Source organism: Acanthopagrus latus, chromosome 13 (genome assembly GCF_904848185.1).
Source record: "Acanthopagrus latus isolate v.2019 chromosome 13, fAcaLat1.1, whole genome shotgun sequence".
Lineage (NCBI taxonomy): Eukaryota > Metazoa > Chordata > Actinopteri > Spariformes > Sparidae > Acanthopagrus > Acanthopagrus latus.
This window is the reverse complement of record NC_051051.1, coordinates 7,437,278-7,463,874: the sequence shown is the minus strand read 5'-3', so window position 1 is coordinate 7,463,874 and position 26,597 is coordinate 7,437,278. Positions and strand designations below refer to the sequence as shown.

The following is a 26,597-nucleotide window of genomic DNA, read 5'->3' as shown; positions in this document are numbered from 1 at the left end:
TTAAATATTGGTTATTACAACCTTTAATCTGGTGAGTTTATAATGAAGACACTATAATGAAGTTATACAGACTGTAAAACAAACCTTTACTGATCATACAGTATGTATGTGGGCCTGTGAAGGAAGGTTTTATGTAAGAACATGCTTATTAGAGTGACTTGGGTACATCTATATTTTGCTAGGAAGTGCAAGTATGATGTAAAAAAGGCAGTATTAGGTTCAGGAGTAGGTTTAAATCTTTTTAACCTCAGAAATGTTAACTATCAAGTAGAAGAATTAGACTGTAAATGAATCAGATCAAATGTTTGTGGTAAGTACGACTGAACTGAATTCAAATCTAAGACTATTTAAAATACTATTTATAAAATTGAAATTCAGACATTTTAGGAACCTACACAAACCACGCCTGATACAGCCCTCATCAAATGAAAAACAGAAGTAGCACATATTTGCGATTTATAATGTTGCTTAATGGTTATGCAAAAGCAGATGATTACTGCATTGAATCATGACAGTAGACTCAATTTAACCGCATTTTATTATTCAATATATAGAAAGCAAAGTTACAGCCTTATGAAAGGTCAAGCAATTTGAAAAGTCATGGTATGTATTGATATCTGACCAGTTAAAGACATGACCTGAGAATTACTGAATGTTTGGGTTTTAATGTCCAGAGGTAGACGACAGAACCAATATTATGACGTTCACATCAGAACAGTTGGGGTGATCACCACGATGAGGCTTCACATTCACACAAACATGCTGATAAACATTTTGCATGTTTCACTTGTCATCACTTACTGTTCGTGTCCAATTCCTTGAAATCTGCAGCATCAGAGCTGCCATGTTTGCTTTTAGCAGGAAGTTTATTGAACTGTCTCAGACAAAACTATCAAGCAAATATAAGGCAAGTTAACCTACAAATAAGTTTAAGAGAACGTGCACATTAAGTGTTAATGATATAAATGCCAGTAAAGGATGGAATATTACAGACAACAGCTGTTAACAAATCATTCTGAACTACAGAGTAAAAACGTTTTAGTTATTTACAAGGCAGAGAAAACAAATACATTTTATTTAGACAAAGAATGTTGTTCAACAGTTTTGTGGTTTGTTAAAAGGAAAAAAAATGATGATATTCTAGCTCCATCAACATTTCAGCTCACAGATTCACAGACTGACTGATAAGAGAGTTGTGCTGGAGGAAATTAAGGTCATGGGGTCAGCAAATGTAATAAAAATGTGACTAGCATTTTTTCAAGGCACTGTTTGTTAGTATAACTATTCCATCTGTTCATATTGCTTAGAGAAATAACTAAATACATGAATAAACCTGATTTTTTTCCTTTTACATGTATGGGTAGTATCTGTACTGTGTACTGTAGATGAATCATTTGAACAAAACAAAAAAATTTACAAAAATAACAGAATCACGCAGAAACACATGCTCCATAAGTTGAAAAATGTCCAAGGCTAAAAATGGTCACTATTAATCCACAACTCGCCTTGAAAAAAACAGGGCTCATTGCAAGTCTGTGGTAAATTATTTCCTATAACTTAAAAACGCCACACATTAATGCATCAGAAATCCGAAAGTAGACAGTTCAGGTCAAGTCAAACAATCACACTGGTCTATAAAAACTGCAACTTCAGAGTCAATAAAAAAGAAGACGTCACTTAAACCCCCAGGAATGATCCATGCCGAGTCATTTAAAACCAAGGTGTTGCCCTCATCACTGTTTGGTGCAGACTATACCACAAACGATGACTTCTGTTTGAAATCTCCCTGTAAACAAACACATCACACATCAGAACTGGAACTGGAACTAGAACAACGAAAACACTGTCCCCATCAAGCAAACATGAAAACAAAATCTATTAGAATAAAAATGATGACAATACTTACATCTTCATCTTCACCGCCATACAATGATGGAGGCTGGTAGACCACGTTCGTCTTTGGTTTGCTGCAGGGAGAATTACAAAAACATGTTGAGCGAAAGAGTCGAATCAGTCTTTGGATTATCTGCTAAAATCCATCAGACAGTATAGATAAAAAATTAAAAAAAACATCTTACCTTTCAGTCTTTTCTATAATGAAAAGAAGCAAAGAAACACGTCAGTCAGATAAAATATTTGGTACATTAAACAAACATGCAACTGATATTCAGCAGTCAGGTGGTACCAGGGACCACTGCAAATGATGCAATATCTTTTCTGATTAGCTTGACAGATAGTAGCAGAAACATCTACCTCCTTCCACAAATGAAATTAATACTCAGTTGGGTACGGGCGGTGGGAATTTCCATAGGAGTTTATTAGAATGTTTTTGTATTTGTCTTCAACAGTGAATACTGACATTTCCAAACACCTGTCTTTTTTAAGATCCAGATAACAGGCATGATTTACAGTTAAACAGGAGTGGTTGTTGATTCATATACCAGTGTACCCTGGTTGAACTTTGTGTGGCCCAAACCATCGTTTTCTATATGCACATTATGTTACAGCTTGTAATTTGTCCTTATTTAACACCCAACATGCTGACTATGACTATTCAGAGGTCCAATGTTTCTGTTAATGTCAACACTGAGTGTTGATAATCACTGAAAATGCTGTGATTTTTAATATAATGTGGTAAACTCACTGGGCAGGTATCCTTTCTTGTTGGCATACCAAATGCCGAGTCCCAGCAGGGCCAGCAGCAGCAGAGCCACGATTACTCCAGCAACAATTCCTCCAGTGTTTACGTCACCTTGAAGAAAAGACCGCATTGAGAGGTTCATCAGGTGAATTACAATCAAACAAAATGGTCAGTTTTCACGAAAATTTGAAACAGCATGATAAAAATAAATAAATAAAGGTTATGTCTTCATGATGGTTATTACAGTTTCAATTTACGTAAACAACTTTGCTGCAGCCAAACCAGTTTACTGCCCCGCAAGTGTTGGCATGCAGTGCACTCCACTGGCTGAAACCGGTTTCCCCAAATTCCACCTTGTGAAAATGCAAACTCAGGCTAAAATATGTTTCTGAAATCAAAGAAAAGAGTACTTACGGACTTCCATTGTTATGGCTTTACAGCTCTTAGGGGGACCAGCTGGGTTGACAGACTCGCAGTAGTACTTACCGGAGTCCATCTTGCGCACAGGGGCAAATGCCTGAGTAACAGAGAGAGAGGTCGTTTTTTAAATGTTTAAGGCCATGGGGATCAAAACTGTCCGTAAACAGTGAGGGTAATAGCTTGAAGCTGACCAGTTCACCAGTGGCTGGATTTAGCTTGTAGGTGTAGTTCTTGAAGGCTTGAATCTTGTTAGGTTCTGAAGGCAGAAGGGTGCCATCTTTGTACCAATTGTATGTAGGTGGAGGTGAGCCGTCGCCGTCATGGCAGGATAAGATTACGGTACTGCCCGTCGTCACAGAGGTGGGAACCCTACACACGGGTGGAGACGGAGGCACTGCGGCACAAAACATTCAGTTTTTGACATGTTTCCACATGTACAGTCATACACGCATTTAAAACACAGAATAATATAACAATATTAAAGATTGTATGGCAGCGATGTGAGTCTAGGTTTGTTATGAGTAGAAAGATGTGTTAGCAGAATGTAATTACAAAGAAATCCTTACCCAGAACAGTCAGCTTCACTTTGGCTTCCCCAAACTGTCCGTTGCCAGAAACCTCACAGTCGTATGCTCCATTGTCCTTACGGGTCACTTTGGAAAATCTTAGATTATTGCCATTGTACATCGTCACTCTGCCCGCATAGGGTGCTGTGGAAGAGTTACATAACATATTCAGAGAACATATATCTCAACACAAGCGGTCTAGTCCTATTCATTTGTTTCTTATGAACTGTCACTCAGACAGGTGATCAACGTCAAGTGACTTATTGACATCTAAAATATGTCGCTACTATCAAATTTAGCAGTATTGCTTATGGCTAATACAAACACGTCAACGACCTCTGCAATTGAACAACACTATTAGGACGAATTTGCAAATAAATATATGAAAAAAAATGAATGGGCATTTAAAAATAAAGGTTCTTTAATGCTGCTTGAGACTTGTAGGAGTGAATCTAAAAGGAATTTTGTAGCTATATATATCGTGCTGGACAAGTTATGACTTAAGGAGATTTTTATCTCTCCGCGTCACAGCTGTGGAATTAAGAGCAAAAATATGGGATGCTTTATAAATGTGATAGTGCTGTTGGAATATATGTTAAATGCACAACCAACTTTCCACAAAATATCATTGAAAGATTTTAAAGTACTTTTTTGAAATGGACAGGACCTAAAACAAAAAGGGAAAAAATCTGTCAAAGTGACAAAATTATCTGAATTTTTGTCGTGCTCCAAAAAGACTGAATATACTTACTTGTTGTTTTGCCATCGAAAATCACGTACATCTGTGAGCCTTTTAGGTCCCTAAACTTCCACTCAACTCTGGCATTTGAACCAAAGTCAGCTGAATACGAACACGTGAGGTCAGTGCCTGAAATGACAGAGTTCACAATAAATCCCAAAGGAACGTAGAGAGTAGCTTGATTATTCAGTTGTGGGAAGAAATGGTATTTGTAAATGGAGCACTGTGACACATACAGTGCTGTGATACTGTATGTGTCACATGCTCCTGTGAAATTAAACAGTACAATGATTTCTGACAGCCTTTTGGGGAGTTATAATCTCCTTTTTAAAAACACACAGCTAGGAAAAACTGAAGACACTCTCTATCACAGTACGTGAATGGAAGACTGTAAGCATGATTAATGCTATATAGTCTAATTCTAAGTAATTGGACAAAGCTAAACATCCCATCTTTGTTCTTTGGAAGAAAGGAAACACAATTACTTTGGTGTATATAATTAAGAGATAAAAATGGCCTTATGGTTGAGAGCAGGGCTGAAATCTGTCACTGACAGATAATACAGGACCACCACACAAGAAGAATTCCTCCTTTATTTTAGCTAATACTTTTTCATTGAAAATAGTAGTATGAGGGTGCAAAAATGCAGCTTCCAATTTACTGCTAAAATAATTTGATATTTTCAGGACTCACCATCATTCTCTTTCACCTGCACATCGGCTTGGGAGGTAGTGACTGTAAAGCCACTTACACCTGGACACAGAGATGAGAATAAATCCAGTAATTAGACACAAGAAAAGAGAAAACAGTACAGATGGGAGCAGCTCTGCATGACTCATTTTACAGTATAACAGGTTGTTGCAGTCATTGTTGAGTTTACTTTCAGATGTCTTCACGCTGACAGACATTCATCAGCACAATTTTCAAAAGGCACCGAGTCTTCATTCTCACTTCCTGTAAGCACAACTGACTGGGATGCTGCTAACATTATCAAATGCATCCAAATTCAGAAAGTTTTTAAGTAGATTGACTAAACAGAATAAAGAAACTGACCTTAAAGAACAACAGAATTTATGCTGTTTTACTTTCTTTATATGTGGCGGACCCTGCCACCTTTCTAGCTTCAAACAGTGTTCTGGTGACTTTATTTTCCCCTGAGAACTTGTTTATTCAGTTATGGAAAAAATATATAAATCTGAGTTTGTATCATTATCTCATTTATATGGTTAGTATAACAATTCTACATATATATTTATTCTCCCAACTACATAGTGCATCTTTAAGGATGAAAAAAGGAAGCTGCAGTAAACTGGTTAGTGCTAAACTTTTTAAAGTCAGAGAAGAACATCTGAGAAATAAGCTTGCTCTGCTCTGAAAAGTTTAATCACGTTCACTCGTCAACAACACGGCAGACAGATTTAGATCAGACGATGATTGATGGCAGGAGGAGGTGATAATCAGCGATCCAAATGTAGATCAGCTATTTCACACCAATACTTTCAGTATGTTGTCTGATTAACAAATCAGCGCGGCTGAGACGATTATCGATTGACAGATCAAAGCTCAGACGGCTGCAGAGAAAAGCGCTTGAGATTGAAGAGCAAGGCTCTTGTCAAACACCCACAGCATGCTCACGATGCCTTCAGGGTGTGGACCAAAAAAGAGAAGAGTTGCTCATTCCAGACTGCTGTGCCAGAAGAAACTTCCGGTGAAACTATCAACAGTCTGGCTGAAACTGGGTCTTTTAAGGCACTGCAGAGCTGCTGCCAATAGAAACACTGGTAATTAAATCATATTGGGCCTATCTGTCACATCTTATGTGTGTCTATATCACTACTCTATGTGCCATTAAACCACTGCCATTACATTAAGTGTTAGGCGTTGCATGACTTAATTACCATGTTGCTGACTGACGAGCCTGTGTAATACCATGAAGCCTCAGCTGCAGGAGCCAGTTAATCATCAACCATGTGCAAACCTAATCTTTCACTTGTACACATCCACAAATCCCCCACAAGATTAAAGATACAGCAAGCATGACTTTAAATTAGTGTGTGTACCAATGTTACACACCTCCTTATTCAAATTAACAAAGGACATCTCTACTGTAGATACTGATAGCATTAAAAAAATTCTCAACACCCCCGCAGATGTTTAGTCACAGCTGGTCTCGGCAGAGATAAGGCAGACTGGTCACAGTTTTGGTTTTGGTGCAGTGATAAGCATCTAGTGTAAAATGAAACCAGAGCGCCGTGAGACTTCTTTGTTTGCGGACTTTGTGAGTTTAAAAGTTTCTGTGTTGTTGAAGCGTCCTTGAAGTTAAAGAACTGGGAATGCACGCAGGTTAGAGAGCCTCACAGCAAATCTCTCTGCTCACCACAATACGTTTGGAGAGGCCACCTGCCGATAAATTACATTATGCAGGGTGTATTTCATACAGTAGACTGGGCCTTAAGTCACTAAGCGAGATCCTTACATTATTACAAGACCATGCTGCAAATTTTAAAAGGCTTGATATTCATTTTTAAATATCTAACAATAAACTGTCAAGAGTAACAAGGAAAATCAGACGAAACAATCATCCACGCACCCACAAATAATAATTCAAACACCTTGGGAGCTTCGTTGTGTCCTCACTGAACCCCATTTTGTTTTAACATGATCATGATATTACTGTCTTATGTGCCAGGTTTCGTGATGGTACAGGAATGAGGAAATAGTGATGCATCTATAGATATAAACACAGTTCTCCTGACCTACATTTCTGATCACATCACAATGGCCGTTTTAACAAAACAGGAAGAACATCTAGGACGAACCTGTGGCCCAGGTGTACGCTACACCTGCCACTCAATTCTAACGTGGCTTCACTGCAAAAGTTGGAAATCACCTGCGTTTTATTTTTATTTGTTTTAATTGTCCCTTCGGTCAGCCTCGTCTCACCAACAGCCTCCTGCACTCACTCAAACAGGGCGGCAGGCCAACATGTCGTCTCCAGGCCCGAGGCTCAACTTGTTTAGTAACAAAAACAGCTGATAACTGTTTCATTTAGGTTAGAAATGGGGATATATAGCAGCTAAAGTGGTTAACGTTGTGTTAAACTGTGCACAAAAGAGACATTTTAGCGTCGACTGTCCTTAAGCTAAAAAAAAAAAAAAAAAACACTTGTTGCCGAAAGGACTCACCTGTCGCAGCCAGAAGGAACAAAGCCACCGAAACCAGCCCGCTGACAGACATGTCGACCAGCCCGCTCACACAAAAACGATTCAAAAACACACAAAAAGTCTTCTTTGCGTCGACAGTGAAAAATTAAACTCCCAGCCCGTGTGTATTTTCCAAACTCTTGAATTCACTGCGTCGATGTTTCAGGCTCTCTCTCTCTCTCCGCCCAGGTGACTGCGGGGCGCTCTCACTTCCGGTAACAGGAGCCTCTCTTGGCTCAGGTGCGCTGGGTGACGTCAGAGTGGACGAACAGGTCGGACCAGAGCAGCACGGTGAGGCTGACTGCACGGCTCAGAGCAGAATTGTTATTTCACCTGTTTCAGTTCCCTCTGGTGAGATGGAGTGAGTCAGATCATTGAGGTCATTTTATTCCCCTTACTGTACATCTGACGCTGCTGATCTGATGAAGTCTCGGCGGAAGTGAAACTTTCCCACAGCAGTGGCACAGATTCCCATCAGCCTGTGTGGCATTCTTAGTATGAATAATAAGGAAAGCAAATGAATAAACATGTTCACTCAGCCACACTATTGGGAAGCATTAGATTAGTATGAGCGCCACCTTTCTTGATGCATATTGAAGGGAGATCATTATGTTTATTAACCACTGACAACATATAGTATGATAATAAATACTGTGGGGATTATTATTGCATATGCAGTAATGCAGGTATATTAACTCACATACTTTTCAGCTAGAAAGCCGCAGTAGTGCATTTTTAAATCAATTTGATTTTTAAAAAAAGGCTCTACCAGAATACTCAAGTGTCTGTAAAAGCTTGGAAAAGATTCCCAGCAGTCCTAAATTGATTGTTACACACAATAATTGTACCCTCCATGTGTTGTCATACTCATGGATCCATGCATCCAAGATTTTGACTTTAAAAAGGGTGTGACCTTCATAGATGAGGAGTTGGGATCTCAGGGCTCACAGACACCTCGATGACAACAGATGAGCTGCATGCAGCCATTTCATGTTTCGTTTCAGTTACGCTGTTTAGCTGTGAAGCTCCAGAAATGTTTTGTATTTTACATTTTTTAGAGAGAGCTTCTGCTTAAGACAATGCACTTTCAACTTTGCGGTAACCGGTTTTGGATATTTTTGTTTTTCTCTCCTGTTTTGACATGATTATACCGCCCCAAAATGAAATCCATACGGAAACGTTTTGCCAACTTTGGCGTGGGACTTGAACGTTATCATCGAACAATAATGCCTGAGCTGATTAGTGCTGACTTTGCAGTTATGGCTGAATGGTAACCCACAGCAGCCAGCTTCTTCTTTCTTGTAAAAAAAACCTTCCCAGAACTATGCACACTGTTATACACTGTAAAGTCTGATAAAGGGACTTTTCTAAGTTGCCATAACTTTGTAGCTCATACAACTTCGTTTTAATAGTCTACTTTACTTTTTAATTGATGTGATCGATTTCCTGACTTTCTTTAAAGTAAAGTCAACATTTGAAACTGACAGTCTAGCAGCCTAATGTCCAATTGTTAGTTGAGAATAAACATTTGCTCTGCACAGACAAATCTCCACAATACTACATCATTTGTCTTGTAGGATGGTAGTGGTATCGCAGTTATCATTTAAGAGGATTGTAATCTAACCACTCTAACAGGTGATTTGTTTAAAGGATATTGTAAAAACACAGTCACACCCTTGAACCCTGTGTTAATTAGACTTTCCTCTCTTAATCTTAAAACTAATCTCCAAATTCTGCTCAGATGACAGAACTTTGGTATTCCTCGACCATTCCCTTCTTCTTTCTGTCACTTTTCAAGTGCAATCCAGTTTAAACCCAGTGCTGCCCTCCGCAGGACACTGACAGCACCTTCTGCATAATGCACATGCAGGAGCTCATGCACCAGCTCATTTGATTTGGTAGGGTTAGTCTCATTAAAGGAGCATTGTTGTTTCTTTGTTGATGCAGGTATGTTCAGTTTATTGTCATTATACAGTACATAGGACAGCAGTGCTTTTCAGTGCAATTAAATGATTGTGCTTTGGCTACACACCACCTACTCGTCTAGACACAGAAGTAAAAATCCTTGACATTATCTGAGAAAACATTGCATCATATAAAGCATGTTCCGTGTTCATTTACAAATAGGACTATCACTGAGACGCGGAGAGACGTACCGTGTGTTTATGACAACAAGCCTCAGCTGAACGTGGATCATGTGTCTCAGGCACGAGTGAAAGGCGAAATAAAGACTGAGGTTTTCTTTTGGTTTTGCTTTGTGACAGCCGCTGGGGGACTTTATGCATTATCTCCCCAGAATAGAATAGAGACTGTGTTGCTCGTGCATCCATTAGTTGTCAATCATAAACAGTTTAAGTTTTGTTTTTTTTCCCGCTCATCATCAGACTAAATCCTCCCAAAGCCGTCTCTGTTGTCCGGATCTTATCGACAAACACAACACAATCTTCCCCTGGCAGACCTCTGTGGCAGAAGGTCGCCTCTATCCCACCCTCATCGTTTGGCAGCCAAGAAGAGACACAGGGGACAGATTTCAGTCAGGCATAATAGGTTGCTTACCTTAAAGAACGATGAAACTCTGCAGTAACGTCATGTTGCGGGGGTGCAACGTTGCATCACTTTTGAGCCACCTCGAGACAAGTTTAGTTTTAAAATCTCTGACATTTGCCCTCCTCATAGACGGTTCTTCAGTTCTTGTGATTAAAACTGAAGGCTAAATGCACATTAGCTTTCATTCTATTAAATAAAACAGCTAAAATCATTCAATCTACATACTAAATATTACAGAATATATACTTTCAGTTGTAAGATTAAGTCACATTCATGCTTATTACTCATCGCCCTTGTCAGGCACTGTCAGAAATCAATAGGCTCTGTAGATTTCTATTGTACATTGTTTATATGTGAGCGTACTTTAGAGTATAAAGTATATGCTGTAGTACTGTGTGTGCTTAGTATTGAGTGCACGATGCAGGGTAAGCAAGGCCTGTGACGTACCAAACGTATACTGTACGACATTCGGTTCAACTCATTGCACTTCGTGCACACGCACAACTTCAGGAGAGTCCAATCACCGGATGATTATGGGTGCAGTGTTAACGTATGCAGCAGTTTGGCGCCTTGTTCACAGCCAGTGAATTTCCAGCAGCATGGGAAGTGTCATCAAGGTCAGCAGTAGGCCACTGCAGCTTTGTAACAGGACACTCCATGCCGAGCAGGGGAGGAGGAGCACTGCAATAAGAGAAATAATGCAGGTTCAGAAGGAGGAACGTTTTGATTTGGCAGTCACTCATAACCTAAAATAATACTAACGAGCACAGGCGGCTTACTTTTATCCACCACTGAAGTTTTGGTTGCAACGGCTGAGTTGGCATATTTGATGTTGCAGGTGAAGTTGGACTTGCCATTGGGCAGGTTCTTGAACAGCAGGCGACAGATGTTGCCTGGGAATATGCGCACCTTGGCGCGTTTCTTGAAGGGGGCGTGCTGCTCCTCGTCTGGGTCGGTGGTGTCAAAGAGCCTCTCGCCATTCGTGTATTTGCAGAAAGGTTCCGGTGCCTCAGGGGGGAGCGCATATTTGCAATCCATCCGGAGGTTGTGCTCGTCTATTGAGCAGTAGTTCAGCTGAATAACCTTCTGGGCTGATGCAAAGCCTGTGTGTGGTACAACACAAACAGATCAGATCAGATATCCACCAAACATTAGAAACACAACTGATCCTGGTCAGAAACACACTCAGATGACAAATGCTTTCATAATAAAAGGGGAAAAAACGTGTGAATATGAAAATATTTCCTAATGATATTACATGACGTGTGTATGATCTTACCAAAAAGTAAAATTGTGGCGAGGAGGAACATTCTCCCAACTTCCCTGAGAGAAAAAGAAGATATCGGATGAAGAAGAGTCAGAGCAAAATGACACCAGAACCGAGCCTGTCTATTTTTCTTTCCTCGGCCAGCATTATTGAGATTCAAATCAAATAAAGCTGACCATGCTGTAAAGAGCGGGGGGTCAGATATCAGAGACATGATACCACACTTCTGCAGCTCAATGCAAACCCACAGAGGTTACTGTAGAAGAGTCGCTGTCCCATGATACTGAACAGCGGAGTAAAGCCTGCCTGCAAACTTCACTGGTAAATTGCCAACATTGACACATTTTCTGTGCTCAGCCTCTCCCGGGGGAACACAGGCTGATTATTTGTCCACTTACGTTCAATATATTAAATAAACACATGAAGCAGTTCCGCCCTGCTTGATGCAAACCCACTCTCGCCTTCATTCACATTTGCTCTAGTGCTGACTCCAGTGTTAAGCCAAATATTGCATGCAGACTCAAAGAAAAGCATTGTTCAAAATGTTTTGATTTTTTTTTTTTTTTTTTTTTTTTTAACCATAGCTCAAATCCAGAATAATCACAGAACATGAATCATTCTCACCTTGTCTAATGCAGTTTGAGCTTCCCTCAGTGCTCTGCAGTGTGATGCCAGGGGTAGATACAGTAGAGGTCGGCTTATAGAAGAAACAGAGGAGAGAGTGAAGGAGGGAGGCAGGACAGAGAGGGAGGGGAGTGGGAGAGAGAGAAAGGGGGGAGAAAATGCTGCTCCGCTGGACTTTGGGGACGTTTCTCAGTATTGTGTAAGGATTTTTATTGATTCCCCCCACTCTGTTTTACCAGAGTATCACATGTCAATACACAAACCTCTGGCCACACACTGAAAGATTAAATTCAGGTTGCCAGATGAGACGGAGTGGGGAAACCGTTGTGATGAGGGTTTGATAAGCTGAGACGCCTCAGCAGCTGTTCTACATTTAATCATTCAGCGTGCAAATATGAAACGCGTCAGCAGGTTCTCAGCTAGGCTGTACTTTCACCAACATAAATTTAAATAAATACATATTAAAAACAAATACACAGAACATTCAAGTCAACTAATGTCCTGACGATCTACTGGGCAGCTACTATTGGAAGATCTATTTACACCCACAAAAATAAAATCATTAATAACTATATTAAAGCGAAAAATGCCCCAAAGTTAGACTACGAAACTTGGCAGGAAAAGTTCAAAGCTTCAGTGACGTGCAAGCACTGTTTCATGTTCCTTCAGTTGTTTCATGAATATATAATATGACTTTATGTTTATCTAAATATCAATGGTACATTCCACTCAGCTAGAACCACTCAATTGTCTCTCTGTATCCTATGTAGCCTCTCACTGTATCCTCTGTATCCTCTCACTGTATCCTATGTAGCCTCCCTCTGTATCCTCTGTATCCTCTCACTGTATCCTCTGTATCCTCTCACTGTATCCTCTGTATCCTCCCTCTGTAGCCTCTCAATGTATCCTCTGTAGCCTCGCACTGTATCCTCTTGCTGTATCCTCTTAGCCTCTCTCTGTATCCTCTGTATCCTCTCTCTGTATCCTCTGTATCCTCTATCTGTATTCTCTGTAGCCTCTCTCTGTATCCTCTGTAGCCTCGCACTGTATCCTCTTGCTGTATCCTCTTAGCCTCTCTCTGTATCCTCTGTATCCTCTCTCTGTATCCTCTGTATCCTCTATCTGTATTCTCTGTAGCCTCTCAATGTATCCTCTGTAGCCTCGCACTGTATCCTCTTGCTGTATCCTCTTAGCCTCTCTCTGTATCCTCTGTATCCTCTCTCTGTATCCTCTGTATCCTCTATCTGTATTCTCTGTAGCCTCTCTCTGTATCCTCTGTAGCCTCTCTCTGTATCCTCTATCTGTATCCTCTGTATCCTCTCACTGTATCCTCTGCATCCTCTATCTGTATCCCCTGTAGCCTCTCTCTGTATCCTCTGTGTCTTCGGTATCCTCTCTCTGTATCGTCGGTGTCCTCCCTCTGTATCCTCTGTAGCCTCCCTCCGTATTCTCTGTATCCTCACTCTGTATCCTCTGTATCCTCACTCTGTATCCTCTGTATCCTCGCTCTGTATCCTCTGAATCCTCTGTATCCTCTCTCTGTATCCTCTGTATCCTCTGTAGCCTCTCTCTGTATCCTCTGTATCCTCACTCTGTATCCTCTGTAGCCTCTCTCTGTATCCCCTCTCTGTATCCTCTCTAGCCTCTCTCTGTATTCTCTCTCTGTATCCTCTCTAGCCTCTCTATGTATCCTTTGTATCCTCTCACTGTATCCTCTTTGTTTCATTTTTGTATCCTGTCACGGTGTCCTTGGTATCCTCTTTCTGTATCCTCTTACTGTATCCTCTCTGTATCCTTTGTATCCTCTCTCTGTATCCTCTGCGTCCTAGTACTGTATCCACTCTCACTGTCATCTTTTACTGTATCCCCTGTATCCTGTCTCTGTATCCTCTCGCTGTCTCCTCTTCACACTGCTCATCCATTTTTTTCAAGGTCTTTCTTGGACAGTTGCTGAACAACTGCCATGCTGAAGCAATCTCTCCAAGGACACTGACAGATGCGTTGCAGAGCTCTCTGAGAGGCACAGACCACAGCGAGAGCAGGGGGTGTCTGCAATTTAACATTTCATTTTATTTGATATATTAATGCTTCATGTTGTCATATTTAAGTCTCCTCCCTTTTTGACGTTCGAAAGCAGAGAAAGCAGGAGTAGTCGTTCCTCCCGGCAGTATTCACTCACTGGAGATTCTGTGGGTGTGATCCCTGCTGCTCCTCTGCTGGATGCTGCCATTTATACACTGCAGATGAAACCCCATCCATTCACCTTCAGTGGCACACACTACAGGACATCATGCTCACTATTTTCTTTAAACAATACTATAAAACTGCACAAAGCATTGATTAGGACACTACCAAGTCATAGATCTTTAAGATCCATCGGAAACTGCGGCTCCATGCTGGTAGAAAAAAAAATCAGTTTCCATGTGTGTGTTCATTTTCTTTGTTTTTCTTCCCCTTTATAACAATATAAAGTCAATGTTATCGTAGCTGACGTTGCTTGTTTTGGAGAGATTTGATGCTCTCGTTCTGCCGGACAACTGGGACAACTTTTTTTTTCTATGCCTAAACAAACTATATAAACAAACTCTCTTTCTTTTCATGGCTGAATACACAAACTGGCCTTAAAGGAGGACACAATGTCACACTGTTTTACTTACTGTTTATATGTGGCGGACCCTGCCAGCTTTCTAGCTTCAAACACTATTCCGGCGACCTTATTTTTGAGAACAGCTCATTTAGTCAGTTATAGACCTTTTCTTTGACTTGAGTGTGAATTTCTCCTCAGTGCTACACAGTGCCCCTTTAAATATATGACAATATGATATAAACATGCCATATATACAGTACACATGTCCATGCATATGCTTCCATAAAGAATATAGCGTGTTTCTAACCCTCATTTTCACTGCATAACCAGGGGTTACATAATGGGATAGTAGTGTTGATTGATCCATATGGATCTTTACAGCAAAATACATTTCCCATACCTCATACGTCCCACTGACCCACCACGCAGAGTAAAGACACTGCATTGGTGTAGTTTCATCTGCAGCCTGCACTGGGCTGCAGTCATGACAGAACATCCGGGCCTGGTATCATTGTTCCAGTTAGCCACAGTATCACACTGTGTGGTGTAGTCTGCTCTCTGATTGAATGTTTCCTTCATGGCTTTATGCAGGTTGAAAGCTTCTCGGATTTTTCTAAATGAATCAGTAACTGTACTCCATGTTGAACTCTGCCAGGTCCTGATGACGTGGAAAGTTATTGATCTAATTTGACAGATGCCAGTCACAGTGGAGATGCAATGAGTCATTCACGCTTCAATGAGCTGTTCAAAGGAATACTTGTGATACTGATATTTTCATCCTCAGTCCATCTCAGTGGTGAGAATACTGCAGAAAAAAAAAAGAAAAGAAAAAAAACAATCAATGATATCAGCTCCCTGAAACACTGCACCTCCAGGGCTGAATGTCTCTTTTATACACTAGATGTCACCAGAACACTGACTGTTGTCTTCGTCATATTCGTGGTGGTGCTTCCAGTTTATGTCCTGCAGAGGGAACTCTTCCTCTGCACCAAGATATGACAACCCCCTCTCCCTCCCCCAAAAATACAAGGACCAGGGTGAGAGTGGTGCTGATGTTTTAAAGCAAACTGATTGGCTGCTTGCCAAGTTCCAGATCCCCAACAAAAGACTTGTGTAAAGACTTACTACCACCTCCTCAACACACATGAGTCATATATGACGAGATAATTAAATAAAAAAAATAATAAATAATCCCCAATCAGAGCATTAACTTTGGAAAGGAGTAAGAAACTTATTTCCAGCCCCATGAACTGGGCTGCTCCTGGTCCCTGCTATGATCTGCGGGGTCTTTTAAGGATAACAGCCGGTGTGTGCAGGGATGTGTGCGTGTGTTTGAGTGAGGACGCACGGAGACATAACTGCATCCTCAGTCAAAAGTCAGCGCTGCTCTGCTCTGCTCTGCTGCGGCTGCTGCTCCGCATACCGGCACACAGGCGCAGCTCAGCCCCGGGACAGCGACCACCGAGCACCAGGTAAGAGCGGCCGTCTCCACCGCAGAGACGATAAATCACGTCAGGATGGGGAAATCTGACATTTTTGCGGCGGGTTTTGCATGTGTCTGGAGCATGTCTGCATGGCTGTTTCACCTGCAGTAAATAAATAAATAAATAAAAAGATGTGCGCATATAGAGGAGCTGAGTTTTGCTGCATGGGCGTTGTCCGATCTGCATTTTGGGCTGCAGGCGGGACAGAACCGGGGCCCGCTGACACTGCGCCAGTGGAGGCACTGCCCACACATTACATGCTGCGGCTGTAAGGCTTGCATGTGAGCATCTTGAGTTTCCATCACTGATGCTCCAGGTCTGCATGTTTCAGCCTTTCCTTCATGGTGTCCCGTGTTGAACTCCTGCCAGGTGACAGCAGCCGGGAGTCAAGGTTACTGATCTGACCGGACAGATTCCAGCCGACATGGAGCTGCACCTTCTGGCCGTGGCCTGTCTCCTGTTCGGCAGGATAATGATGACGCATCAGACTGTACACAGTATGTAACACTTTCTTTTAAATTCACTTCATACCATACCATGTCATACCAGACTGCCATCATGTCTGCGGCACAGAAGAGACATGCCTGGATTTAGAAGTCTATTTGATGCCAGGCACTGACATTTAGATTTATTGTGAGTGATGATAAAATGTCTCTGTTGTGCATAATGTTTCATGTGAGTCTAAGTCCAGATTGTCAGGGACAGATGGACAAAAGTTCCACGATGCTGCAGCAAAAGTGTCATTACCCAGTCTCACCACAGAGATCAGTAAAGTTTCATGAGGATTATGTAATAGCACATGTAGAAGTTTACAAACGGCAACCCCGGTTATTATTGCCTGCTTTTCCACTGAATGGATCTGGAGATGGTAAGAAAGGTTACATCACACCAAAATCTCTGTGTTCCTCATTTTCTCAACATGGATCACAGTGGGTGGAGTTAGATGTAATGATAACCATTTTAGAATTGATCACAGGGAAATAACTTGTATATTAAACATGGAAAATCTCTGCATGAGATTGAGAATGAGGCCTTTACTCATGAAGCCCACTTAGCACCACAATGTTAAAGCAGCAGCCAACATTATCTGGTAAATTCTCTTTGCCATTAAACGGTAACAACATGACATAATATAACATGGACTGCTTTTCAAAACATGGCGACTACATTACCCACAATGCAATTTAACCACTGAGTGACATCACTGGAGGCAATTTATCAGATTACATGCAAGGTTCCTCTGGAGTTAATTGGTGGAGTTGCCCTTTAAGTTTAGTTTCTGTTTAAGTGACTGTTGTTGTTTTTTTTTTGTTTTTTTTACTTTTTCATTAAGAAAATAAGAAATCATGCCATTAACTTCCTGTTTACATCTCTTTCAGTGAACTCAGTGACAAACTTCCTGTTCACTCCGCGCGGGCCCCAGATGTTTCCATGTCTCACCTACCTGGAGCGGAACGTCAGGGTGGACTGTGAGTTTCCAGCCACCTACCAGGTCCCCGGGCCCTACTGTGAGTACCGGCAGGACAGCCGGCTGGTGGGCAGCACCTACCCCAATGCTGTTGTCTACGTGTCGACGGAGGACCGCAGGAGGAGCAACGTCAGCCTGGTCTCTCCCACCCTGTGCCGCCTCACCTGGGCCCCTCTGGCTGATGAGAGGCCTTTCACCTACACCTGCAGGGTCTACCAGGGCAACAGCTGGAAGGAGAACAGCATGGCCGTCCATCACAGTGAGTGCAGCTCGCCTCAGATTCTCACTCTGGTCCGAAACAACATCTGAAGTCGTTTTTCCGCTTCTCTTGCAGGGATTCTTCCAATCTGCTCTGCGATCAGCGTGATGTTCAAATCAGCGCCCTGGTTTTTGTCACTGGTGATGTCACTTCCTGTGGCCGTGGGTCTCCTGAGTCCATGAACTCTCCCTTTGACTGGGTAACAACTCAGTGGACCTTTCCTACATGATTTGTGATTGATGCAGACGATTTTATTTTCTATGATTTTTATTTTGAGGCAGAGAGTAGAAGCCATGAAAACAGCTCTAAATAAATAAGATTGACTCCTCTTTTAAAAAAAACTTATCTTTTAGGTGTGAGAGATTCTATGTACAGACCTCATCTCTCACCACTGTACCTCGAAGACCATCGCTTCACCGCGTCTTTAAAAGGGTAAAGAAATTATGATGCTATCAAACTAAAGACACTGCAGATAAATGCATCATTTTCTATTATAGCGTCTATCATGAAGAGCAGATTTTAATCTGTTTTCTCGATCAGGTCTCTCCTGTAAATAAGATTCACTGGGACTCATCTGTTCGAGGAATAATTTCATTATAGCCAAATGAATATTAATTTTGTGGTTTTCTATTTTTAAAGAAAAAAATGCTTACTATAGATTTATATTGCACCTTATTGCTGTTCTGAGAACACATAGGTTTGTTTATGCGCACTTAAGTGTATAGCAAGAGCCTTTTGATTGGGTTTATTACAGCATTCATTAAAAGATAAAAAATAATGCGGTTTATCATCCGTCAGTTCACCAACTTATAATAATTTGCAGTCTCACTAGTTTGCTCAACTATATATATATATATATATATATATAGTATGTAACCTCAACAGGTATTCAGGTGGCTAATACGGCTATTGAGTAATAGTAAAGAATAACTGCTCAAACACTGCCTCTCCTGCTAGCTAATGCTATTCTCTGACACCTTCAGTACCTTTAAACATCTGTACACCGGGCTCCCATGTGAGGTTTACCTCAAAGCAGCTCAAAAAGTTTCTTTCTCCTCCAACACGGTGCAATATCAGAGTTCCCCCCCCTCAGACAGCAATAACAAAGCAAATACCATGATTGTGATGATTATTCCTTACTTGAAGACCTTTGGAAAAAAAGACTCTCATGTCATTTTCACTCGGTGCTCTGATGCTTATCTGCCCTATAGCCTAAAAAGACATATAAATGTTTAAAACATTTGGATGTGTTAGCTCGCTAGCTTGCAAAGAATGTTTAAGGCTGTGGACGAGGTGCAGGCTTTAGCTCTGGAGCCTTACAGCCGAATGAGTTTCTTATGCAGTTCAAGTAATGACTGACAGACAGTTATTGCCAAGAGAGTTTGTGACGAGAACAGTAAATATTCACTGTTATAATCCTGGCATGTTAATGATAAGATCCAGAAATGTTTTCTGATGTACAGTATGTAAAACACCATACATTGACTGTTTATGTGCTTCCAACAAATCTATCTATTAGCTTTTAAAATGCTTAAAATTCCATCCACTCCGTCTCCCTCCTGCTCAGCTTAAAAGTTTCAAGTTGTTGTCGCTAACTGTGAGCCAGTGAACACGGCCTTCCATCTCCCCTGCCTTTGCATTCAAGTCACAACACTGCTGTTGTTCTAATCATCTGCCGCCCTCAAGCTAATGCTAATGTTAGCTTGCAAACATTAACGTTGCTTACACTAGCTAGCAATCGTCAACGTTGCCAACACTAGCTAACGATAACAACGCTCACGCTAGCAAGCTGATGTTGACATTGCAAAAGTTAAAGTTGCTAACACTAGCTAGCTAATGTCAGTGCAGTGTAGCATGTTTTTATGTTGTTGTTTTTTCCTTCCACAAACTGGCAACTACCAAGACTCTCGACACGGACAAAACACAGATACCACGTGATAGCGCCGTTGTTCCACTGCTGACAAATCTTGTCAGAATTGTTACAAGGAGTTAAACAAAACAACCATTATGGACCCAACAAAATTTCAAGAATTACCTCTAACTGCTGAACACAAGACGTCTCCTCTGTCACCGTAAAGTCCACTCTCAGTGTTTATGCACTGGAGGCTTCAGGTTTCCACGGCACACTTGTGTTAGCTGAATATTGGGGGCAGGACTTGATTCCAAACTATTTGTGATGTCACAAATCATGCTTGTAGGCCCCGCCCCTTAAAACAGAGAATATTTACGGTGTGAGTAGATGAACAAGAAAACAGGTGACTAGTGTCAAACTCGCCACGTACGTCACTCCACACAGTGAAGCTCAAACATTCAAATGTGGGAACATGAAGGAAAAAAAAAGTCTGACTGGAGAGGAGCTTTAAAACAGACGCCGCTCTCCTCTTACACAAGTACGCATGTCTTAATGTACACGCACATAATGTAGGCAGTCTGTGTGCAGTATGAAAGAATGTCGTAGCTTTATGTGCTCTTTCGAGAGCTGCTTGATTTGAACACTTCATGTTTACAGTGTACACGCCTTCCACACGCAGCCTAAACATACACTGCTTAAACAATGCTGCTCACTTCATTCAGTGCTGTTGTTTTCCATTCATGTCACATTTTTTTAACAATAATTGCGTCCACATTGCGTTTCTTTTCTGTTTTTATGCTCTGATCAGTATTATTTGCCAAGTAGTGTTTTACTTGTAATAAAGATGTCTTTATATTTTTTCAAATAGGGAAGTCAGCTTGTTTGGTTTGTGTTCTCCTCCCACCAAAGGTGTATGAAGAGCTATAGCAGAACTATAGTAACGAATAAAGGTTATGCACAATAAAGCTGTCTTGTCTTTTTTTCTCAACACACCTCTGTTGCTAATAAAATAATCTGCCTTTATTAAGGACAACTGAAATATACCAGCCAAGCAAAGTAATCCCCTACCTGTTGCCTAATGCATGCTGGGATAAACACTCCCCAAGACCCTAAAAACAGTAACCCAAACAGCATGAAAATCAACTGGAATGAAAGTTTACTCTCAAACCTTGAGCTCTGTTTGTGTATCGAGCACAGCTTCCCTTCAACACTAGATGGCATCACAGCACTTGGGTTCTGCTGGTGGTGGCACTTCCAGCTTTCGCCCTGCAGAGGGAACCCTTGTTTTGCACCCACTATTTGGACAGCCCACCAAAAAACATAAATCAATGATATATATATATATATATATATATATATATATATATATATATATATATATATATATATATATATATATATTATTGATTCCCTACCTGTTATATATAAAGGTTATACAATTTAGCTCCAACAGTGGAGTCTGTTCAGTGTTGTGGTGCTGGTATTCTTATTTATTAGCTGAAGTAACTTGAAAAATGAAAAATGAACAGTTACATCTGTGCACTAGTGGAGTGTCACTTATCACTTGCACGTCATGCTTAACTTCACCATCTAACACAGCACAGACAGCATATTAAACGCTGATCACCTTAAACAAAAGGTCAACTTGTATGGTGATCTGTCATCGATCAGTCTCTAGCAGGAGTTAAACAAGTGTTATTTAGCTCCACCTTGGCATAACCGTAAATTACGATGGTAATATAAAATAGTAAAAAAATAGTAAAAGCTGAAACGTTGGGTGCAGTTGCCGCAAGATGTTTTAGGCAGAAATCCAGGTCAGGTGAGGAAAACTCTCGCTGCTCAGTTGCAGCCCTTAAGCAGCGCAATGCTTAATATTCTCTGTCTCTATTTCACTCTCTCTCTCTCTCTCTCTCTCTCTCTCTGTCACACACACACACACACACACACACACACACACACACACACACACACACACACACACACACACAATTCTAACTGTGATGTGGGAGATGTAGGTTGTGAAAGCTGCCATCTCAGGCTGCATGAAAATGATTGGATGTTGATGCTTTTCAGGTGTCTCGATGTTGGTATGACTGTCCAAAAAGAAGTTTGAAAAAGTAACGGGAACTCCAGCTCCACTTCCTGTGATAATAAGATAAACACATCAGATAAACCGCTGGAATATGAAAATAACATCAAGCTCTTTGTCTGAAGGAACAAATAAAAATGCTGCGCTCGGCTTCCTGTCCTTATAAACAGCCTTCGAGTCTGACGTCACCACAGTGAGCACCAAAATCTGCTCTTCTTGTAGTTTGTAGTTCAAGTGGAACATGTTGAGTATGAACTGTTACTGTATGATGGAGATAAGGAATACTTGCAAAGATTTATTTAGAAACCTGTCAACATCAGGTGTTGAGGTAACAAACTAATTACAATATATTAGCTTGTTATTTTGTTACCTCGAGATAAAATGTGTTTTTGTGTTGTAGTTAAAAGGCAAAAATGGTCCCCAGGATCCAAAGCTCTCTCTTTACAGAGCATCTTTAACCACACATAAACAATATGGCATAGGTGAATATTATAATCTACGATATTATAAAATATGTTTTTGTAATTAATTCAACTTCCCTTTTGTAAACAGAAACATTTGGTGGGTTCTATTGACTCTTACGTTTCAAGACCCAATTTCAGCAACTCTGATCTTGCTATTGTGATCCTTAATTCTATCCTGTTGCGTACGTTAATTGGTCAACTACTAGCTCTGTATGCCTTCAGCTACCGAAACCATTCAAATATCAAAAAATGTTAAATGGTAAATGGACTTGCAGGAGTTTTATTTTGCCATTTCATCAGCCACCTTCTCCCTGTTTAAGGCATCTCTACTGTTTTTGCCCATCAACCAAACTAAACATACTGTAACTTCCTTTTTGTAGGAACGTTTTATTGGAGAAGTGTTTAAAATCCTGACCAACCGGATTTCCTGTTTACCGTTCAAGGATCACATGACGGGGCTGATCACCTGTCGACGGGTTAATCTCATCATGAATTAATCTTCATCCCGGCCAGATGCAGAGATGTATTGCAGGCCTGACGCTGGGCGTGCTTGTGCATATTGCCTTTTATATTAGCACAGCTCCAGTGGTCCAAACCCCCTAATTTCCTGGCTTTGTGCCGGGGCCGAGCTAATAAATTAGCCCTGCCCCAGCTCGCTGTGATGCTCCTCCAGGCCATCACCCCCCTTTGGGAGAAGCTATCATCAAAAGGTCCATCTTATTTACACAAGCATGGCAGGAATCATCTCCATCGTCTCTGATATGCGTTAAACAAGAGTTCATCTTCCACCCCATGCAGATGTTAATGGAGGCTCTGCTGCTTTTTCTATGAGTCAGTTAGGATCATCAAGCAGGAGTGGTAGCACAGAAGGACACCTTTCCACCACATCTGTGTCGTGAGGTAATGCTTGTGGAACAAACAGCATATCTTTCATTACGTTAACAGATCAGTAGTGACAGCTTAGAGAACTATAGGTTACTCACAGGCAATACTGTAGTCTCGACATTTTATTTTTAAGATGGAGGGAAGAGTCGTATCAACCTTCACAAACCGCAGGTGTAACGTATTAATGAACACTGAGTTTCATGTCATTGATAATCATGTTTACTAGCTAAGTGTTTCTGTACCTAAAAGTTTAAAAGAAAAGGAGGTTTAACATATCTTTCAACTTTTGCATGCTGACAGTTGAGAGAATTGACACCACCAAGCTAACATGAAGCAGTCGGTCGGCCAGTTTTGAGCTAATAGCTAACAGCTAGCCACGTTGGCTGTTTGGTGCTGACAGTCAAACTGGCGCCACTAATGCAAGCTCAAGAAAGTGGGCGTTACTCTCTCTGAGTGAATTTTGGATTAGAAGGCTGAGTTAGTAGGCACGTTATTGTATATTGATTTATTCTTTTATAACAGAGCATGGCTAGCTAGCTGCTTCCCCGTTTCCCACTGATTCCAATTAATTAGCTATCTAGCCGTAGTTTCTAGCGTTAGAGTAAATGGGGTGGTATTAATCTTTACACCTTGCTCAGAGAGAAAGTTACGCACCGTGAGTTAGCCAACAAAAAGGTGTGCTGGCCTTGTGTGTAGAGGACTTTCTACCTCTCTACATTACGTTACCACAAGCCTCTCTTTTTTTTTCAATCTCTGTATATTTATGATGCCGATTCACAAAACCCTGGCATTCAGGCCTTGCCTTCTGTCTGAGCACACAGTGAGGAAAAAGAAGGTATGGGCATTTTAATCCTCACTTGATATTCAGTGCAAGTCTGGTCATATAGATGTTAGAGAGTACGTCTGGTGACCGACGAGGCTAAAGAGACATGACCCGGTCAAACAAATATTTGACAGCGGGCATCCCTCTAACCCCACTCAGCCGCCCACTTAGTGTCTCCTAATACACCTTATTGACCAGTCAGGCGGCAGACGTGACCCGGCGGCTCTGGAAAGAACCACTTTAGCGTCTTTGTGATGTGCCTCCCCTCGAATGCCTCTCATTGCAGGATTAATTGTGTGTGAAGCAGGGCAGGGTGAGTGTGTTAAACTAGATATATCAAGAGAACAAGTTGGACGACCGGCGCGATGGGGACTCAAATGCACGTATCCCCATGACAGCTACGCCTTTCAGATCTGCTGCTGTGTACTGAAACAGGCATATGATGACCAAGCAAAGGATAAGATGGTGTAATAATTGTTGAGTAACAAAGTGTTAATGGTTTATAATGTAATAACTCTAATCTTTTAAAGTCATTCCGCTTTTAAATGGATCAGCTTGATCAGACTAAGTTATAGATACTGAACTTCGCTCCTGTACGCACGCACATGACTCGTACTGTAGCTGTAATGTGGCCTCATTTCTGACAGGAAATGACTCTTATCACGGACATCAAGTTTGTCACGTTTCACAAGAACCAAAGAATGAATAGATGGTGAGAAATTACAACGCCGTGCTTTCTGTCCTATGTCACTCGGTATTTAACACTTTTTTTATGTATTATGGAGAAAAAAACTTGAGGTTAACACAGCACATTGAAGATAATTCGTTCAAGTTTGCAACTATAAAATTCTTATCAGTTTCCTGGAAGTGATTCGGCATTTGTGGCTTGTCATGGGTTGCAAGCCTGTTCGTGCCCTGAGTGCTCAACTCAGCCAGCAGCTAAATGTCACAGATGATCAGCGACAACCCCGTTAGACTGTAGTCTGGATCTGATGGCAAAGGTTCTTAATTGTCATCCGTGTCTCATTTCATTGCTTTGCATTTTTCTTCATGCGTACTGCATCATTTTTTAAAAGTTGTTTCATCAGCTATTGGATCTATAATTATGGATCATCTTTTCCTTCAGAATGTATATTAATGTAACTCATAAGATCGACTGAGGTCTTTTTTGCTGAAGTTAAAGGAAATTGCAGGTAAAAGTTCGCACATCAACATTTGAAGAATGCTTTCTTCATAAAAATCTCTTGTCCATCTTTGATAAGAAGCTACATTTTTCTATTGACCACAAATTAATCTCGAGCACCCAACAGACAGACAAACGTGTAATCCACTGAGGCGCTCTGCTGGACCAATTTCAAAACCCTTTTATACTTTTATATTAGTCGTTTTGTAACATGGTCGGTGAAGGGGAAGGTTATGATCTGCTTCCAATGGCGGTAGCTCCGGTTAGCTCAACAACATGGCAGGCATCATGTGGGATTTCTGCACATGTTTTTATTCCTCTATAACTCACAGACCATGCCAAGCCAGGTCTCTACAGCACTAGTTGTTACATGCATACATGCACTTACAAACACAGGCCAAGGGTCCTACACCAACACATCACAAAATAAAATAAAATGAAATAAAAAGGGGTCTTTGCTCTGCTGGCGGCATCGCCACGCATGGTGGAGTGGAAGTATATCAACTCCTCTTCTAGGTACAGGTTACATTATCCACTTAACAAAAGGAGGCGCCACCTAGTGGCGCTACATTCAATAACTCCGACTGTTACAGTTTGCACACCAAATATTTGAAAATATGGCCCAGGTTTAAAAATATCAGAATGCCCCTTTAAGAGAACCTCAATCTGTTTAAACGTAATGTAAAACAATAATTAACTGCCCCAAAAAACAGGAAACCAGGTCACTGCTCACTCTATGCAATTTAGTCAAGACACTGTGGAGAAGGAGGGAGCCACAGTGCAGCGGAGGGAAAATGTGCCCTGATAGTGATCGAAGGTTGTGGAGAAGCTGGGGAGCTTTTAACTGGGCAGCCCATCCTGGAAACTATTTGTAGGTGGTGTGTTGGAGGTACAACATGTTTTTGTTCACTGAGCTAATGTGAATCCACAACAACTCGTTTCATTCATTCACTGCACTCACCACAAGTAAATGGCTCAGAGGTAATTTAAGATAGCGGCTGCGTGACTCAGTGGCTCGCTTTTACTTGCAGAAAGACTTGCACATGCACACACTTATGTAAAAACTGTTGAAGTGAGTGACGCTTGCCCGTTTGGGAAATCGACAATGGTCACATCACCAGCCTTAGTGAGTTTTTATCTTTGCTAGTATCTGAACGAAAGAAGCAGGCTTAGAGGCGCTTAGGTTGATGGCTTAGCTTAGGAGGTGAAGTGAGAAGGTGTTAAACTTGACTTCCTGGATGATGCACTTATTGAAACTGGCAGTGAGATGTGGTCTGTGATGGTGACTAATAATTGTCTCGCATGTTGGAGGAAATGTTGCTAAGGACTGTTCAAGGGCGGCCGATCAACAGCGCAATCTACATTGTGCCATGTAAGATTCATGTTTGATCTGGCCGTATCTATTGTTTCATCATTTCACATCTTAAGTGACCCTGAACTGAAGCGCTCACTGGCCTGCGTGACCTGACATGACCTGCGAGGACCTCACTGAGAGC

General features: G+C 41.2%; 3 protein-coding genes across 5 annotated transcripts; 1 reads left to right on the top strand and 2 right to left on the bottom strand.

Annotated features, from left to right (window-relative positions):
- Positions 1–520: 520 nt before the first annotated feature.
- Positions 521–7,750, bottom strand: f11r.1 (F11 receptor, tandem duplicate 1). Its single transcript, XM_037120642.1, has 10 exons — positions 7,552–7,750; positions 5,060–5,119; positions 4,379–4,495; positions 3,628–3,771; positions 3,253–3,455; positions 3,056–3,158; positions 2,645–2,752; positions 2,079–2,091; positions 1,907–1,967; positions 521–1,786 (listed from the first exon to the last, which is right to left on the bottom strand). Exons 1-10 carry the CDS (start codon positions 7,601–7,603, stop codon positions 1,751–1,753), a joined length of 897 nt encoding a protein of 298 aa, XP_036976537.1. The 5' UTR covers positions 7,604–7,750; the 3' UTR covers positions 521–1,750.
- A 1,755-nt stretch (positions 7,751–9,505) lies between these two features.
- On the bottom strand, positions 9,506–14,007 carry thy1 (Thy-1 cell surface antigen). 2 transcript variants are annotated; one of them, XM_037120644.1, is made up of 5 exons: positions 13,715–14,007; positions 12,008–12,080; positions 11,396–11,439; positions 10,896–11,219; positions 9,506–10,797 (listed from the first exon to the last, which is right to left on the bottom strand). In XM_037120644.1, exons 3-5 carry the CDS (start codon positions 11,424–11,426, stop codon positions 10,691–10,693), a joined length of 462 nt encoding a protein of 153 aa, XP_036976539.1. In that variant the 5' UTR covers positions 11,427–11,439; positions 12,008–12,080; positions 13,715–14,007; the 3' UTR covers positions 9,506–10,690. The 2 variants fall into 2 exon arrangements, with proteins under 2 accessions (XP_036976539.1, XP_036976538.1); XM_037120643.1 differs by lacking the exons at positions 12,008–12,080; positions 13,715–14,007 and having other exon boundaries at positions 11,396–11,800.
- Positions 14,008–15,833: 1,826 nt separating this feature from the next.
- On the top strand, positions 15,834–20,601 carry si:ch211-215c18.3. Of its 2 annotated transcripts, XM_037120645.1 has the most exons (4): positions 15,834–16,066; positions 16,448–16,575; positions 17,458–17,805; positions 17,881–20,601. In XM_037120645.1, the coding sequence occupies exons 2-4, from the start codon at positions 16,503–16,505 to the stop codon at positions 17,985–17,987; spliced, it is 528 nt and encodes a 175-aa protein (XP_036976540.1). In that variant the 5' UTR covers positions 15,834–16,066; positions 16,448–16,502; the 3' UTR covers positions 17,988–20,601. The 2 variants fall into 2 exon arrangements, with proteins under 2 accessions (XP_036976540.1, XP_036976541.1); XM_037120646.1 differs by lacking the exon at positions 15,834–16,066 and having other exon boundaries at positions 16,183–16,575.
- The last annotated feature ends 5,996 nt before the right edge of the window (positions 20,602–26,597 follow it).